At 40.5% G+C, this 18,538-nt stretch overlaps 1 protein-coding gene across 2 annotated transcripts in view; it reads left to right on the forward strand.

Annotated features, from left to right (window-relative positions):
• The window catches only part of IQGAP2 (IQ motif containing GTPase activating protein 2), a 236,203-nt gene that overhangs the window by 51,913 nt on the left and 165,752 nt on the right, over positions 1-18,538 (forward strand). For both annotated transcript variants that reach the window (XM_054031558.1, XM_054031559.1), the window contains exon 2: positions 7,586-7,685. In XM_054031558.1, the coding sequence (XP_053887533.1) occupies positions 7,586-7,685 (100 nt within the window). The remainder of the gene's footprint in view (positions 1-7,585; positions 7,686-18,538) is intronic.

Here is an 18,538-nt window from a genome sequence, read left to right on the forward strand (position 1 = left end):
TAATCGCATGTGCACCATATGTGGGATCCACCTGGACAAAAAAATGTAAAGCAGTTACTGCAGGATAGGTGACAGGTCTCTTGGTTACTGTCCCATCCCAGTTGTCTTCATAGTGGGGTTTTGACTTCTCCACACTGCGTTGGAGGCTTTGACAGACATATGGTAAAAGTGTACCATACTTCCCAAATAGATGGTGGGACAAACTTCTGACTTGTAGAACTGGAGCATCTTTGAAAAGTTCATGCTAGATGTGATTGAAGGTTGACCTTATGGACGCTTGAAATCCTACAGCTAAAGTAATTTTTCTTTAGAACTGAAATCCGCACTTGTAAAGTGAGGAAGGATGGCCTGGTGGTTAGGGCATTAGCCTGGGACATGAGGCTCAAGTTCAGTTTCCTGCTCTGCCACAGGCCATCTGTGACCTTGGGTAAGTCACTTAATGGGTATCTGCCTCAGTTCCTCACTTATAAAGTGGGGATAGCTTTTTCCCTACCTCATGGGGCTGTGAGGATAAATACAGTAATGGGGGGGCGGAGGCACAGAAGCATGCTTTGGAATTTATCTAAAGACAAACAGCGATGGCTTGTAAATATGTATCAGGTGGACTGTTTTCTGTTCATCTGTTTCTGGAGGACAATTAACTGTGCGCCTTTGTCTCTGACTGCAGAGGGGGGAGAGGGTGGTCCATTGTTTAATAGAATAGGGAAGTAGCAGCGCTGTTGAAGTGTAGTCTGGGGTTGGGGAAATACCAATCTAAGGACCTAGTGTACCTGCTTAATTCCTAGGCTCGCTTCATTTATAAAGTAGGTTTGGGAACTACATTGTGGATGGGACCAGCAGTCAGCATAACTGTCATGCCCTACGCGGGCGCTGGCCCTTCTGGCGCATGTTATAACTTGCGAGATCCAAGCAGAGGTTCTAATATGAAACACTGTGGAGAATGTAACCTCTTCTGGGTTCTTCTTGGAATGCTAGCTGCTTTGCCAAAAGTGTGTAAAGCTCCTAGCACCCTGAAGTTTATTTCAAAAAGTACGCATCTGTATCAGCCTCTCTAGTGATGATTGTAACTTTCATGAAACAATGCTATTTGTCTCAAACTTTGAATTTCACTGACTTGAGATTGATACATAATGAATGTAGATGTTACCGCTCTCATAGTTCAAGGCAACTGTACCTGTATTCCAGCTCCATGGCCCCTCAAGGTCACCCACTCTAGGTTCCTGGCTCTTCAGCCGTCACCTCTATTAGGCGGAGACCCACATCTTTCTCCCTCCTGACAAGGGGTTTCCCAAGCTGTATGGTTCCCTGACTACACTGTGATATGCCCAGTAAGCCAGACAGGCAATCCTCTGTGCTTTGCTTTCCCTCCAAAGGCTATGAACAGCATATTGGCCTGCAGAGTAAGTTACCACACAGTTCTTACAAGCAAGTACATTTATTCTCACTGTAGAGAAAATGTATTAAAGAATAAAATCTACATGCATTCTAAAGCTTATCAGAGATCACCCGAACCAACCTTGGCCTCTGGTAGGCATCAGTCCTTCAAAACCCAGCACTGGATTTTTCTTGGGGTTACAAGTTCATAACTGTCTAAGATTCAGAAACAAACCCAGGCTGAGCAGTTAACTTTTTTTATACAGCTCCAGCCTTTGATCTTGGCCTTTTGGTAGCAGGTGATGAGCAAACAAAGATCCTCTCCTCAAGGTATAGCTTCAAAAGGCTGGGTTTTTTTGCATTACTGGATTTGGGGAATTTGCATTCCCCTTCTCCTAAATGTTCCCCAGGAAAATCCATTTAACGCTTTTTATTCCAAAAAGCAATTCTTATCTGGCACATTGTTCGCTATAGTCCTGTAAACCCCCAGATCTCACATCTGTCACATCTTTCTCGTCTCCCCTCCCTGCCCCCCCCCCCTGCACCCGAGGGTACATACAATTCCAGCCCACAATAATAGATAAACCATTCATTTAATACAATGGGTCCCAAAGATATTTTAACTTAATTCAATAAGGTCTCCTAAGGAGATGTCAGGAAATTGCCGTTTTTGTCACAACCACCTTTAAACCTCAAAAGTCCCTGATACATTTAAGAATTGCATAAATTATAAACTAGGGTGTCTTCTCAGTGGAGGTGACAAGCTTCCTGGAGCCCTAAAATGAGGATTTGGCACTTGTTAAATATCCACACCCTATGAAACTTGTCCATTCTTCGTGACTTCAGTAGCTCATAAAGACAACTCCACCAGCTCACTTAAATTCCTTCCACTTTAGGGATTTGTATTATAACCGACATTATAGATGCTTCTTTTTGGATGCTGTAGTAGCTGGTCTGTGCCTGGAGAAAATATCAGGGTTATAATGGAAACGTTACCAACCTGAACTAGAGAATCAATACTGTGTCATCCATAGTTAGTCTAGGATACTGATATCGCACTGACTGGCTCATGGTGAGTAATTTTAACAAGCGACTTGCTTTGTGCTAATAACTCTCTCAAACATCCAGTTTTCTCTTAGTAATGCTCTGATGGAACTGTCGGTGCTTCAAATGAACAGTCCCTTTCTTCAGCTCAATAGACACCAGACAATAGAAAATGTCTCGGTATAGAGAAAGCACGAACTATTTATATTGACAAATGGAAGGAATCCTAAAACAGTATAAACATACTTAAAATATTCCATACCATTAGGTTTAGCAACAGACTACATAATAATTTTTTAGATTTGATGCTTATTGCAGAGGAAAAATAGACTTGAGTTTTTTTGCAGTCTGTAAATTAGCGTGTCATGCTTGCTGGAATTAATGGACTGAAAAAAAGTCAGAATAAAACATGAATTTGCTTTATCAGTGGATGAAACTTTTAGTGGTGGCTAAAGGTGCTATCTTAAAAGTTGCAAGAAGAGGAGAAATGCAGAGAAGGATAGATGCACAGAGGTGACTGAAACTGCTAAGCTTGAAGTTTCAGTGCAATATAGGTGAATGTATCTTACAGAGTAGCAACTCTAGGTCAGAATTTTGGGCAAGGGACTTCAACTTGTTTTAACTGCACATGTGCTTAGTAAGGATGTTCTTTAAGAGTTTTATGATTCATCAGGGAAGTGCTGTTATATAGTGCATGTTGCTGTCAATTGTGGGCACAGAAGCATCTGTCCTACCTATATCTTTCATTTGGAGGAGCTAGCCTGTTTATTTTAACAGTTGTAAATGGCATATCATAGAATTGGGATGATGTGAAATTTATTTACTATTCAGGCTGTCGATTAATTGCAGTTAACTTATGCGATTAATCACTATTAATTTTTGAGTTAACATTAATCACACTGTTAAACATAGGTTACAAACCATAGTTAGTAGTCTGTCCTTTAAATCAGCTTCTGTACCCAATGACTGGAAGATAGCTAATGTAACGCCAATATTTAAAAAGGGCTCTAGACATGATCCCGGCAATTACAGACCGGTAAGTCTAACATAGGTACCGGGCAAATTAATTGAAACAATCGTAAAGAATAAAATTGTCAGACACATAGAAGAACATAAATTGTTGAGCAAAAGTCAACATGGTTTCTGTAAAAGGAAATCATGTCTTACTAATCTATTAGAGTTCTTTGAAGGGGTCAACAAACATGTGGACAAGGGGGACATATTGTACTTAGATTTCCAGAAAGCCTGTGATAAGGTCCCTCACCAAAGGCTCTTACGTAAATTAAATTGTCATGGGATAAGAGGGAAGATCCTTTCATGAATTGAGAACTGGTTAAAAGACCAGGAACAAAGGGTAGGAATAAATGGTAAATTTTCAGAATGGAGAGGGGTAATTAGTGGTGTTCCCCAAGGGTCAGTCCTAGCACCAATCCTATTCAACTTATTCATAAATGATCTGGAGAAAGGGATAAACCAGTGAGGTGGCAAAGTTTACAGATGATACTAAACTGCTCAAGATAGTTGAGACCAAAGCAGACTATGAAGAACTTCAAAAAGATCTCCCAAAACTAAGTGATTGGGAAACAAAATGGCAAATGAAATCTAATGCAGATAAATGTAAAGTAATGCACATTGAGAAAAATAACTCCAACTATACATACAATATGATGCGGGAGGGAGGCTAATTTAGCCTCAACTAATCAGGAAAAAGATCTTGAAGTCATTGTGGATAGTTCTCTGAAGACGTCCATGCAGTGTGCAGCGGCAGTCAAAAAAGCAAACAGGAGGTTAGGAATCATTAAAAAAGGGATAGAGAATAAGACGGAGAATATCTTATTGCCCTTGTATAAATCCATGGTACGCCCACATCTTGAATACTGTGTACAGATGTGGTCTCCTCATATATTAAAAAAAAAAAGATATACTGGCATTAGAAAAGAAGGGCAACTAAAATGTTTAGGTGTTTGGAATGGGTCCCATATGAGGAGAGATTAAAGAGGCTAGGACTTTTCAGCTTGAAAAAGAGGAGACTAAGGGGGGATATGATCATGAGTGAGGTGTAGAAAGTGAATAAGGAAGTTATTTACTTGTTCCCATAACATAAGAACTAGGGGCCACCAAATGAAATTAATGGGTAGCAGGTTTAAAACAAATAAAAGGAAGTTCTTCACACAGCACACAGTCAACTTGTGGAACTCCTTGCCTGAGGAGGTTGTGAAGGCTAGGACTATAACAGGGTTTAAAAGAGAACTGGATAAATTCATGGAGGTTAAGTCCATTAATGGCTATTAACCATGATGGGTAAGGAATGGTGTCCCTAACCTCTGTTTGTCAGAGGGTGGTGATGGATGGCAGGAGGGAGATCACTTGATCATTACCTGTTAGGTACACTCCCTCTGGGGCACCTGGCATTGGTCACTGTCGGTAGACAGGATACTGGGCTGGATAGACCTTTGGTCTGACCCAGTACGGCCATTCTTATGTTCTTATTAGACGATCAATTGAAATATATTAAATATTTTTGGATGTTTTTCTGTGTTTTCAAATGTATTGGTTTATATTACAACACGGAATATGAAGTGTACAGTGCTCACTTTATATTTGATTACAAATATTTGCACTGTAAAAAAAACAAAAAAAATTTTCAATTCATCTCATACAAGTATTGTAATACACTTTCATGATAAAGAGATTGCAACTTACAAATGTAGATTTTGTTGTTGTTACATAACTGCACTCAAAAACAAAACAATGTAAAACTTTAGCGCCTACAAGTCCACTCAGTCCTACTTCTTGTTCAGCCAATTGCTAAGACAAACAAGTTTGTCTACGTTTATAGAGGATACTGCTGCCTGCTTCTTATTTACAATGTCACCTGAAAGTGAGAACAGGCATTCACATGGCACTTTTGTAGCCAGCGTTGCAAGGTATTTACGTGCCAGATATGCTAAACATTCATATGCCTCTTCATGCTTCGGCCACCATTCCAGATAACGTGCTTCCATGCTGATGATGATCATTTTAAAAAAAAGTGTTAATTAAATTTGTGACTAAACTCCTTGGGGGAGAATATGTTTCCTGTTCTGTTTTACCCGCATTCTGCCATATATTTCATGTTCCATCAGTCTTGGATGATGATTCAGCACATGTTCATTTTAAGAACACTTTCACAGCAGATTTGACAAAATGCAAAGAAATGTGAGATTTCTAAAAATAGCTACAGAACTCGACCCAAGGTTTAAGAATCTGAAGTGCCATCCAAAATCGGAGTGGGACGAGGTGTGGAGCATGCTTTCAGAAGTCTTAAGAGAAACACTCTGACATGGAAACTACAGAACCGGAACCACCAAAAAAGAGAAGCAACCTTCTGCTGGTGGCCTCTGACTCAGATAATGAAAATGAACATGCGTCTGTCCGCTCTGCTTTGGATCATTATCGAGCAGAACCCATCATCCGCATGGATGCGTGTCCTCTGGAATGGTGGTTGAAGCATGAAGGGACATATGAATGTTTAGCACGTTCAGCATGTAAATACCTTGCAACACTGGCTACAAAACTGCCATGCGAACACCTGTTCTCACTTTCAGGTGCCATTGAAAACAAAATGCGAGCAGCAATATCCCCCATAAATGTCAACAAACTTATTTGTCTAAGCAATTGTCTGAACAAGAAATAGGACTGAGTGGACTTGTAGGCTCTAAACTTTGACACTGTTTTATTTTTGTGTAATTATTTTTTTGACATAATTCTACATTTGTAAGTTCAACTTTCACAAAAAAGAGATTGCACTACAGTACTTGTATCAGATGAATTGAAATACTACCTCTTCTGTTTTTTGGAAATATTTGTAATAAATATAAAGTGAGCACTGTACACTTTGTGTTCTGTGTTTGTAATTGAAATCAATAGATTTGAAAATTTAGAAAACATCCAAAAATATTTAAAATGAATGGTTTTCTATTGTTTAACAGCACGATTAATCATGATTCATTTTTTTTAAAGTTGCTTAACAGCCCTATTTACTATGGTTTAATTTTCTTATTTTTCTGGCTTTGGCAGTGTGCTTGTGGCACTGATGGCTGATTGCGAAGTGAAATTGTACAAATACAGAATTTTCTATCCACTAAGTGCTCTTGCAAACTATAGAGATAACTTTACCCACACAGAAATGCAACTATCGCTGGGGTGCAACCTAACTTCTTGACAGCACATAGCAATGCTACCCCCACAATCGTTTTTAGAACTGAAAATGGAGGTTACTTTATCCAGTGGAGACTGCACAGGGAGAATTAATTACTTATGCTAGGGTAATGGAGACATGTTGTGCTGGGTGCTGTACAAACGTGAGTCCCCACTCCAGCAGCATTACAATCCAAAAGAAACAAATAGATCAAAGGCTGGTGATGAGGAATAACGTGCAAATAGATAAGCATGGTGACTGGCATAGTTTTGTTAGTTACAGGTGGTGGTGGTTGGGTTTTTTGGTTTTTAATAGGCAGAATGTAATTGCAGGACTTACCCGGTAGTTTCGCCAAGTTAGTGCCATAGAAGCTGTAGGCCTACATTTTCAGAAGACTATGCAGGAAATTATCTGTGCAATCTTGGTAACTGTACCCACATATACTGGAGAAGTTATCCTTTGAGGGTCAGGACTTTAATTTTTACAAAAGAGGGAGGTTGGTGATGGGGATTGTATATAATGGAGTAAGAAGAATTCCAGTTAGAAGGTCTACTACCTGTTATCTTAGTATTTGCCTGAAGAAGTGGTTGCTGGGGAGTTTATCTTCCCTCCACATATTAAAAAAGGTGGTGGAAAAAAATAATTGAACTCTGCATGCCCCTCAGATAAATAGTATGAAGAATCTAAAATCAGAGGGGAAAGTGTGAATGTTAGGATACTGAATGTGGTGCATGGAAGAGAGTGTTGGAGGAAATTTCCCCAATACTTTTATAAAACTTAAAACCACAACATTTTAAGATCTAACACGGTTAATCTTTTTTTACTTGGTGTGGTAAGAGTACTTCTGTATTTGGCAAATGTTTCTCAGTGAAGTCCTATAAAGAGCATTTTCTCAGCTGCAGCAGTTTTTTGTTTTGTTTTTTAGTAAAATTGCTTTGAGGGTCACCTCTAATTATGTGTAATTTGACATAGTTTTTCTGTTTACAGCTATTGTGGATGATGAAAGGCTTTCAGCAGAAGAAATGGATGAGCGGAGGCGTCAGAACATTGCTTATGAGTATTTATGCCATCTAGAGGAAGCAAAAAGGTAAATAAATAAAAATATATTCTAAAAAATATCCAATACTGAATTTTAATGTGTTGCAATCTCAAGATTATAGCTTTGAAAAAATTTCCTGAATGACCCAGTCTTATTTATGAAATTTTATAGAATCTTAAATAATACCAAGAATCTTGTGGTGAAGGGCTTTGGCTTTTATAATTCAGCCAGATAATAGTAGCTTTTTATGAAGTAGAGAGAAATAATCTTCAGAAACTAGTGGTCATGTTAAATTAACACAAGCAATGGGCACTAAAGTCTAACTGTGGAGTACTGACTGCACAGGGCAAAGGGTTTTATGAACAACATGCAAAAATAGAGTACGGTATGTGCTGGTTTCTTAAACCAGCAGTAGACCCCTCTTTCATCATTATTGGACTTGGGCTGGGGAAGGTGGCAAAATCACCTGCTGACGGAGTAGCATGATGTGGTACTTAATGTCACGTATACAACCATTTTTACACCTAATGACTACTCTTCATGTAAAAATTGATATCTAAGAGGCTCGTTCTGCTTCTGTGTTGTCTTTCCGATAACTCCATATGGGTCTCTTTCCTCTTTGTGCTTTTCTGAGGATAAAATCTGTGTGGGAGGAAAGAGTTCTCTTGGATGTTTTTATTTAAATACCAGTCCTCCTGTATACAAAAAAATTTCTAGATGACTTACTTTTTTTCTGATTTTTTTTTTTTTCTTCAAGATTTAAAATAATATTATACACATACAGCAGATTGAGACTAAGAGATTCAGTGTTTCTCCCTGGAAACTATTTTTAAAACTTTAAACTTTTTAAGACATTTGTCTCCTGAAATGTCCCCCTCTCTCTAATCTTAACTGACACTTATACTTGTATCTCTCTTTTTGCCAACAGTCACTATGCACAGGAGTCAGCTGCCAATTAGAGAGACAAGGTGGGTGAGGCAATCTCTTTATTGGACCAACTGATGGGGGGGAGAAAAGTTTGATTTTACACAGAACTATTCCTGAGGTTGGTCTGATAAGAGATCTTACTTAATCATCTTGTCTCTCCAATATCCTAGGACCAACAAGGCTATGACCCTGCATACGGTTGCCAATTATCTTGCACCAGAGACCTTATCATGATGACTTACATTGTCCTAAAGGCTCCTGCCTTTCCTCATTCAGCGTCCCATTTGTTATGCTGCTGTACTTACTGTAGTGCACTCTACCGATCTCATTCCTCCTTCCCTTTCTTTGAGCCAGAGTTGTTTCTTTTCTATTTATAGCTTAAAATTAGTAATGAAAGAGTGGTGACGTGTCTGCATCTGTTCATGCTCCGCTCATGTTTTTGAGATTCTCCTTTCAAGAATAAGGCTGAAGTGGAACCTTAGATTCTGAAGCACAAGATAGCAGCCTCCAGCAGAAAATAAGAGTCTGGTGAACCACAGCAAACAGGACAGTGTGACCTCTGCCTCACAAGATGCAGGACAGCAGTCTCTGGCCTTTTCTAACCTCGCTATGCATACCCTGCACACCACTGCTACATGCTGCAGTGACAGGCAGGCTGTACTCACGCTGCAGTGTATAGCTACAGGTGGCAGAGAGAGGTTCTGGCGGGAGGAGGCAGTGGGGAGCCTCTCCCTGCTGGAGTCTTTCACTGCTGCCCAAGTCCCTTCACTGGAAGGGTTCTGGCAGCAGAAAAGTAGCAGTGTAGATGTAGAAAGCACCGCTTGGGCATGTAGCGAGCCATATGGGGTATATACACTAGGGTTCTGGCATGTCTGTACTTTACTCACCAAAGCTGTGCCTCACCAGCTACACACTCTTGTCTGCACGTCCAGCTAACACGGGTATAGTGTCTGTATGCTATACGCTGCTGTAAGTGTAGAGCTACCCTTTGAAATGCCTGCGACAGCTCGTTACCAGAGAGACTGGTAAGGCTGCAGCCCTCTCACAACAAAACAGTGGAAGAGCAGCAGATGCAATGGCAACAGAATTCAAGCCTTAACCCAACCAGGATGTTTCCAGTCTGGGCTGTATGCTTGTATGCACCCATCACATCTTCAGTAAAGTCTTTGCTGCTGTCATGGAGCCCAGAGCCAGTTCTCAAAGTCCTGCAAAGTAAATGATCCAGAAATTACCATAAAAGGGGGATGGGGGGAATGCTCTTTTTCTCTTACCTAATGTATGAGATCTCTCTGCTCTGGATCTTTAGTTCATGTTTTGTGTTACAAACTTTGCTTTTAGTTTCATGGGGGGGAACTTGAATGCTAGTATTTTTTAGCTCCAGAAACAATAGCAAATACTCTGCTGCAATTAAGGAGTGGTATTGTGCAAATACAACGTATGCTATTTTGGCCTGTTCTGAAAGGTTTAGTAAAAGTGTCAAGTGCCTAAAAGATTTGGGCCACAATATGGATATTGATCTATTGAGGAGTTATACAGTACTGTAGCAGTGTTTTTTCTTTACTAGCAATGTGGGCCAGTCTTTTTTTGCACTGTTTATAATCAAAATATTGTGTCATAACAGCTGTGTGTTTCAAAATGCCAGAGTTAATTAAAAGGTGAAGAATGTGTACTGTCAGACTTTTTTTTTTTTTTTAAATAGTTTGCACGCTTACTTTCTCTACTGCAACTTTGAGAAATCCTCCTGTGTTGAATCTGAAAGAGGAATCTCTTGTCGTTGGTTTCTGTACTTCTGTAAATAGTGCCTTCTGTACTAGGTACAGTGTCCCTATGCTACTCGAGTAACAAAATAGGAAATTGATTTTTAAATATAATCAGCCGACTTGGAATATCTAGAGATCAGCAGTGTTTGTATAGGGTGTTATGTTTGATAATCAAACATGTTTGTTCCATTGTGTTATACTACTAAAAAAAGCTACCACCTGTGGATGGCAAATGTAAATCCTAAAAGTTGTGAATTGAACCATTTGTCCTCAAAATGTCAACAGTATGGAAATGATCTAAGGAAAATGTTTTTCCACACTGTTGAAAAATTAATATTCTCAAGTGTCTAAAATTTATCAAAGCAATAAAATTAAGATTAAAACTGCCAGACTTCCATCTTCATCTTTCTCTTCCTCCTCTAAGCAGTGTAGCATGGGTGCGTAGAATGGAAGACACGTGAGAGGAAGCAGAAAGGTTTCCTTAGTGAGTTTTACAAATCCTACAGTAAAATACTTCAGGCTTCTTAAGATTAGTATTAAGCTACTATAAATAAAAAGAGCAGTATCTGTACCATAAGATTTCTCAATAAACACGCTAGTCTTGTCCTGCAAAGTGTCTTAAGAAATTGTGCTGTACACTTTTTAATTGGGTGAAATTAATTGAAATAGTGAAAGAAACTCTTCCAAACAGGTTTAAATGGTATTATCCTTGTAATAACTAGAATTTCATAGACACCCCCATCAACTTGGCTTTCATTTTTGCTTGTCTTTCCACAGAGCTGTGTGCAATAACAGTCTTGTTCTGGACAGCAACATAGATTTGAGTTATGGTAGCGGTCACTTGGAATTGTGGTGTGCTAGCTGCATACATTGAGTTCGTAATCTAGCATGGTTGGCTGTGGGGATGAACTCATCCATGGAATAAGCTGGGACAGCTCCAATTGACTTGATGAAAATTACACCCACTTATGCTAAGGCTGAATTTAATCCATAGTATCTCTATTTCATTACAATTTCTCCTTCCCTGTCAAACTGATATACTTCATTTATGGAGGTATCTGTTGTAATTGCGTAGTTAAAATGGATCTCTGGTTGCAACTTTAAGCCTTGTTTTTGCCGCCTCCTTCTTTTCCCATTTTAATAGGAACAAGATATTCCTATGAGATATTGTCCACTATGGGATAGGCAGACTTTATTTATTTATTTATTTATTCATGGAATTTTGCAAATGTAGGAAAATAGTTTAGTTTTTGAAGTGTTTCTATTCAAGATAAATGAGGCTTTTGGTGTTTAGGGGTTTTGCCTCCTCTTTTGTTAGAGGGAACCAGATTCTCAAGTGTAACTCTCCAAACTCTCATGCGTAGTATAACTTTAAGTTGGGTATGAAATGGTCATTTATGACATTGGCTGGATCACAGTCAGCAAAGCAGCAGTGTAAAAATGTACACCACTTAATATGCTTAACAGGCCAAGCACTGAAGTGCTTAACTGGTTCAGGTATAAACTAATGGTGTGATTATCTGGCTTGTTATGCAGTACCTCAGACTATAGAATTTCCCTGAACTAATTTTGGTCTTTTGTCTTGTTTCCCCCTCCCCCCCAAGATATCCGTTAATTAAATTTTTATTTTAAAAATTGCCAATGATAGAGAATTCATCACAACCTCTTGCTGGTATGTCACTTCCACTTGCTCTTAATTTTTTTTTATATGCCTTATTTCCCATCCAAATTTGTCTAGTTTCAACTTCTACCCATTGTATTGTGTTATGCCTCTGCTTGCTTGAAGAGCCCATTATCAAATATTTGCTCCTCACATATAAACAAACTAATCAAGTCACCTCTTCATCTTCTGTTTGTTGGAGTCAAGGCGCTTAATCTGTTCAATTTATCACTATAAAGCATCCTTTTTCTAATTCTTTAATCGTTCTCATGATTCTTCTCTGAACCCTCTCCAGTTTATCAACATCCCTGAATTGTGGATGCCAAAATTAGACTTCCTATTCCAGCAGCAGTTGCACCAGTGCATACAGAAGTAAAATATCCGCCCTACTCCTACTAGGGATTCCCTTGTTTGTGCATCCAAGGATTATGATGGCCCTTTTTGGCCACAGCATCATACTGGGTGCTCATGTTTAAATGCCTAACCACGATGACACCCCTCCCCCCCAAGTCTTGTTCAGAGTCACTGATTCCCAGGATAGTCCCCAACTCACTAAGTGTGACCTGCATTCTTCCTAGATTTTTCACATTTGGCAGTGCTGTTTGCTTATGACCAGTTGACCAAGCAACGCAGAGCAATCTGGGTTGCTTGGTCATCAGTTAATCTGTTCTGTCCTCTTCGTTATTTACCACTCCTGCAATCGTTGTCTCATCTTCATATTTTATCAATGATCGTTTGATTTCTTCCAGGTTTGTTGATAAAAATGTTAAATAGCCTAGGGCCAAGAACCAATCCCTGAGGGACCCTGCTGTAAATACACATGCTTGAGAATGATTCACCATCTAAAATTGTATTTTAAGACTGTCACTTAGCCAGTTCTTAACACACACAAAAATTAACATGGCACATATTAAATGCATCATTCTAGATTTTCATCAAAATATTGTGCAATACCAAGTTAAATACCTTACAGAGGAATAAATATATTACATCAACACTATTACCTTTTATCAACCAAGCTTGTAATCACATTTTTAAAAAAACAACCCTCAAGTTAGGCTGGATCTATTTTCCATAGATCCATGTTGATTTGACATTAATTATATTACCTTTCTTTAATTCTTTCTTAATAGTCCCATATCAGCCCCTCCATTATTTTTCTTAGGATTGTTGTCAAGTTGGTATGCCCATAATTACTTGGGTCATTCCATTTACTCTTCTTAAATATTGACAGAACATTAGCAGTCTTCTAGAACTTCACCCATGTTCCAAGAGTTATTGAAAATCAACATTAATGGTCTAGAGAGTTCCGTGGCAACTCCTTTATTTTTTTTTCAACTCTTGGATGCAAGTTAATAAAATGTTAAACTTTTTTGTAGCTGCTGTATAACATTCTCCTGAGTCGCTATTGGAATGGTAAGGATTTCACTGCATGATATGACTAAATCATGTTTCCTCAAGTGCAGAACCAAAATGTCTCTTGAACACTCTTGCCTCTTCTGTATTATTGGAAGTTCTGCTACTTCCATCTAGTAACGGACCTGTACCATTTAAAAATACCTTTCTTATCGTCCTTAACTCTTCTTGTAGTGGTCTTCACTTTGTCTGTGTCTAAGCCAGTGTATGGTGGTTGTTGTTTTGTTTTTTGTTTTTAACTGGTGCAGTCTTCTTCCTTGCTTTGTGGGCATCTAGTAAAATGTTCTAAAACCATTCCCAATTATTAACAATTATCTGGGCAAAACTTGAAAGCTAATGTGCCCTTGTACCCAATTCATAAGATTAGTTGTCCATCTAAGTCTGATGCTCAGTTTTGTGCATTGAATGGATCCTATTTAATGTTGGGTGTAACTGAGATGGCCTAGTGGTGATTCATCCGGAGACATGAACAGCATGTATGGTGTTGCAGTCGCTGCACATCATGGAGCAAAGGTTCTGCATTGGGTCTGAGCAACTGTGTGAGAAAGGGATTTGGAGGTTGAAATGAGGGCTCAGGTATGGACAGTAGACTAGCAAATTGCAACTCCCCTTAATAGCTCTCCTAAGTAGAGCTCATAGAGGACTACTACTACTGTTGGATCTGTGCTGACAGTTATGGAGTGGCTTGTACACTGCTTTGTGTCCTGGCTTAGATTTGGAAGGATTTCATTGTCATTGCTTCCTTCCCCCCCACCCCCCCAACCTCTGTACAGGTTCCCTGCTAGAAAATAAGAGCAAGTAAGGTTAACTAGATCTAGTATGCGTGGGAGAAGGTTTCCATAGCACTCCCTAACCTCTATACTTGTTGACTTTTGACCCTTGAGAATGGGTGTGAATACATCCTATACAAAGGTGATTTAAGCAGCCCTAAGCTTGGATTTTTATAAGGATTTAAAGTTAAACACATAGCATCAGAGGACTGGAATGGTTCTTGAGAGGTCATCTAGTCCATCCCCCTGCCTCATGGCAGAACTAAGTATTATCTAGACCGCTCCTGACAGGTGTTTGTCTACCCTGCTGTTAAATCTCCAATGATGGAGATTCCACAACCTACCTAGGCAATTTATTTCAATGCTTAACCATCCCGACAGTCAGGAAGTTTTTCCTAATGTCCAACCTAAACATCCCTTGCTTCAATTTAAGCCCATTGCTTCTTGATCTAGCCACAGAGGTTAAGAAAAAACATTTTTCTCCCTCCTCCTTGTAACAACCTTTTACATATTTGAAAACTGTTATCATGTCTCTCCCCGCCCTTATTGAATTTCATCCTATTTACTTCAGACCATTTCTCCAGTTTGTCCAGATCATTTTGAATTTTAATCCTATCCTCCAAAGCACTTGCAACCCCTCCCAGCTTGGTATTATCCACAAAACTTTAAGTGTACTCTCTCTGCCATTATCTAAATCATTGAAGAAGATATTGAATAGAAGCAGACCTAGAACTAATCCCTGCAGGACCCCACTTGTTACATCCTTCCAGCATGATTGTGAACCACTGATAACTACTCTCTGGGAATGGTTTTCCATCCAGTTTTGCACCCACCTTATAGTAGCTCCATCTAGGTTGTATTTCCCTAGTTTGTTTATAAGGTCATGTGAGACCATATCAAAAGCTTTACTAAAGTCAAGACATACCATGTCTACCACTTCCTCCCTCCTCCCCCCCCCCCCGCCCATCCACAAGGCTTGTTACCCTGTCAAAGAAAGTTGTCAGGTTGGTTTGACACAATTTGTTCTTGACAAATCCATGCTGACTGTTTTATTTATCACCTTATTATATTCTAGATGTTTGTGTGTTCCATTATCTTTCCGGGTACAGAAGTTAAGATGACTGGTCTGTAATTCCCTGGGTTGTCCTCTTCTTTTTTTTTTTTTTTTTTTTTTTTTTTCCCCCCCCTTTTTATAGATTGGCATTATATTTGCCCTTTTCCAGTCTTCTGGAATCTCTCCCATCTTCCATGACTTTTCAAAGATAATTGCTAATGGCTCGGACATTTCCTCAGTCAGCTCCTTGAGTATTCTAGGATGCATTTCATTGGACCCTGGTGACTTGAAGACATCATCTAATTTGTCAAAGTAATTTTTAACTTGTTCTTTCCCTATTTTAGCCTCTTCTGATCCAACCTCATTTTCACTGGTATTCACCATGTTAAATGTCCAATCACTACCAACCTTCTTGGTGAAAACTGAAACCAAGAAGTCATTAAGCACCTCTGCCATTTCCACATTTTCTATTATTATTTTCCCCCCCTCATTGAGTAACAGGCCTACCCCGTCCTTGGTGTTCCTCATTCTACAAAGACATTAGAAGCAAATTTTCTTGTTACTCTTTGTGTCTAGCTAGTTTGATCTCATTTTGTGCCTTGGCCTTCCTAATTTTGTCGCTACATACTTTATTTGTTTATAGTCATCCTTTGTAATTCGACCTAGTTTCCACTTTTTGTAGGACCTTTTTTTTAGGTCATTGAAGATCTCCTAGTTAAGCCAGGGTGGTCTCTTGCCATACTTCCTATCTTTGCTACGCGGTGGGATAGTTTGCTCTTGTGCCCTTAATAATGTCTCTTTGAAAAACTGCCAACTGTCTTCAATTTGTTTTTCCCCTTAGACTTGCTTCCCAGGGGAACTTACCTACCAAATCCCTGAGTTTGCTAAATTCTGCCTTCTTGAAATTCATGGTCTCTATTTTTCTGTTCTCCCTTCTACCATCCCTTAGAATCATGAAATGAGTTCATGATCACTTTCACCCAAGCTGCTTTCCACTTTCAAATTCTCAACCAGTTCCTCCCTATTTGTCAAAATAAAATCTAGACCAGCCTCCCCCCAATAGCTTTCTCCACCTTCTGAAATAAAAAATTGTCTTCAATACATTCCAAGCACTTGTTGAATAATCTGTTCCCTGCTGTTATTTTCCCAACAGATGTCTGAGTAATTGAAGTCCCTCATCACCACCAAGTCCTGTGCTTTGGATGATTTTTTGTTTTAAAGGGGAAAAAAAAAAAAAAGCCTCATCCCCCTTCCTCCTGGTTAGGTGGTCTGTAGTAGACCCCTAGCATGAGATCACCCTTGTTTTTTTACCCCTTTTTAGCCTTACCCGGAGACTTTCAACAAGTCTGTCTCCTATTTCCATCTCAACCTCAGTCCAAGTGTATATATTTTTAATATATAAAGCAAAACCCTCCTCCCTTTCTTCCGTGTCTGTCCTTTCTGAGCAAGCTGTACTCTTCTATACCAATATTCCAGTCATGTGTATTATCCCACCAGGTCTCTGATGCAAATTGTCATAGTTGTGTTTATTTACTAGCATTTCAAGTTCTTCTTGCTTATTCCCCATACTTCTCGTATTCGTATACAGACATCTAAGATACTGATAAGATTTCCCCCACCCAGTTCTGTCTTGTCTCTCCTTTATCCGTGCTATAACAGCCCATGTTCCCCCCATCTTCTAGAACAGGCCTGGAGATAGCTATTCTGTTGTTCCACAACTAACATTTAAGTATCTCAACTGCATATATGAGAAGGGTAGCCATGTTAGTCTGGATCTGTAAAAAGCAAAAGTCCTGTGTCACCTTTAAGACTAACAGGTGTATTGGAGCATAAGCTTTCGTGGGTGAATACCTGACAAAGCCAACTTTGGTTTTGTGTGATTATAAACACCCCTGCCCTGCCCCCGCTCACTCTATCCCTCACCCCCCCCCCCCGTTGTTTGCTCATTTTCATTTGGCTGGGGCAGGGAGTTGGGGTGTGGAAGGGGGTGCGGGCTCTGTCTGGGGATGCGGGCTCCAGAGTGGGTCCAGAAAGGAGGGGTTCAGAGTGTGGGAGGCTTAGGGCTGGGCAGGGGTTTGGTGTGCACGAGGGGGTCTGATCTGGGGTAGGAGGTTGGAGTGTGAGAGGGGGTGTGGGTTGCGGGTTCTGGCCAGGCAGTGCTTACCTCAGGCGGCTCCTGGAAGTGGCTGGCATGTGCTAGGTGCAGGGGTGGATACAGGAGCTCTGTGCACTCCCTGTGCCCGTAGGCACCGCCCCTGTAGCTCCATTGGCCATAGTTCCTGGCCAATGGCAGCTGCAGAGCTGGTGCTTGGGGCAGGAGAGCAGTGCACAGAGCCCTTATAGCCACCCCTGCATCTAGGAGCCGGACATGCCATCCGCTTCCAAGAGTCTAGGAAGACTGCCTTAGTTCTGCTGCGCCGCTGACCAGACTGCCAGGGATCCTTTTTGACTGGGTGTTCTGGTCGAAAACTGGATGCCTGGCAACCCTGGTGAGTTCAGGCACCAACTGCAGCATCTAAGCTTCTGTCCTCTTTTTAAAAACAATAATCCAAATGTGAAGTAAGTATAAACCAAAGCAGTGATGTTTGCAGACTGCTCCAGTGCTGCTGCTGCATGTTGTTTTTGTCAAGCTGCAGCTGACTGAAATTGCTGTGATACATGTCAGTTTTCATTGGAGCATTTCGGAAACTTGGAGCACTAGTGAAACTGATACTCCAGTATCACTCACCTGCTGTTGATGATGATTGATGGGTTGGAAGCATGCATGTGCTCTGTTTGTTTGCTTGAAAGAAAGAGAGCCAAATGCAAAGACTGAGCAAGCGGTAGAATAACAGATCTTATTATTTGCCTTCTCCATCTCCATAGGTGCCGACTTCCCCTCTACCCAGGGGGTGCTCAACACCCCTCCTCTGCCCCGGGCCCTGCCCCTTCCACTCCTTTCCCCAAGCCCCTGCACCACCTTTTCCGTCCCTGCTCCTCCCCCTCCGTTCTGGAGCCAACCTGCATGCCGGGAAACAGCTATTCGTAGCGGGTGGGAGGTGCTGGGAGGGAGGGGGAGGGATGATCAGCGGGGCCGCTGGTAGGGGAGAGGCGGGAGCTTGGCTGCCGGTGGGTGCTAAGCACTACTAATTTTTCTCCGTTGGTACCTATGGAGTGGGTGCCTATGTCCACCTCCATCCTTCTGAGCAGTAAGGAAGCTGTGGGTGCAATGTCAAAAGGGAAGAGACATAATGCTCACAGAAGGAGGGAGGGAGAAGGGGTGCCTCAGATCTCAGACACCAGTTATCCAGAGGCTAATAGAAAAGGAGCCAGGT

This window comes from Malaclemys terrapin, chromosome 6 (assembly GCF_027887155.1).
Source record: "Malaclemys terrapin pileata isolate rMalTer1 chromosome 6, rMalTer1.hap1, whole genome shotgun sequence".
NCBI classification, from domain to species: domain Eukaryota; kingdom Metazoa; phylum Chordata; order Testudines; family Emydidae; genus Malaclemys; species Malaclemys terrapin.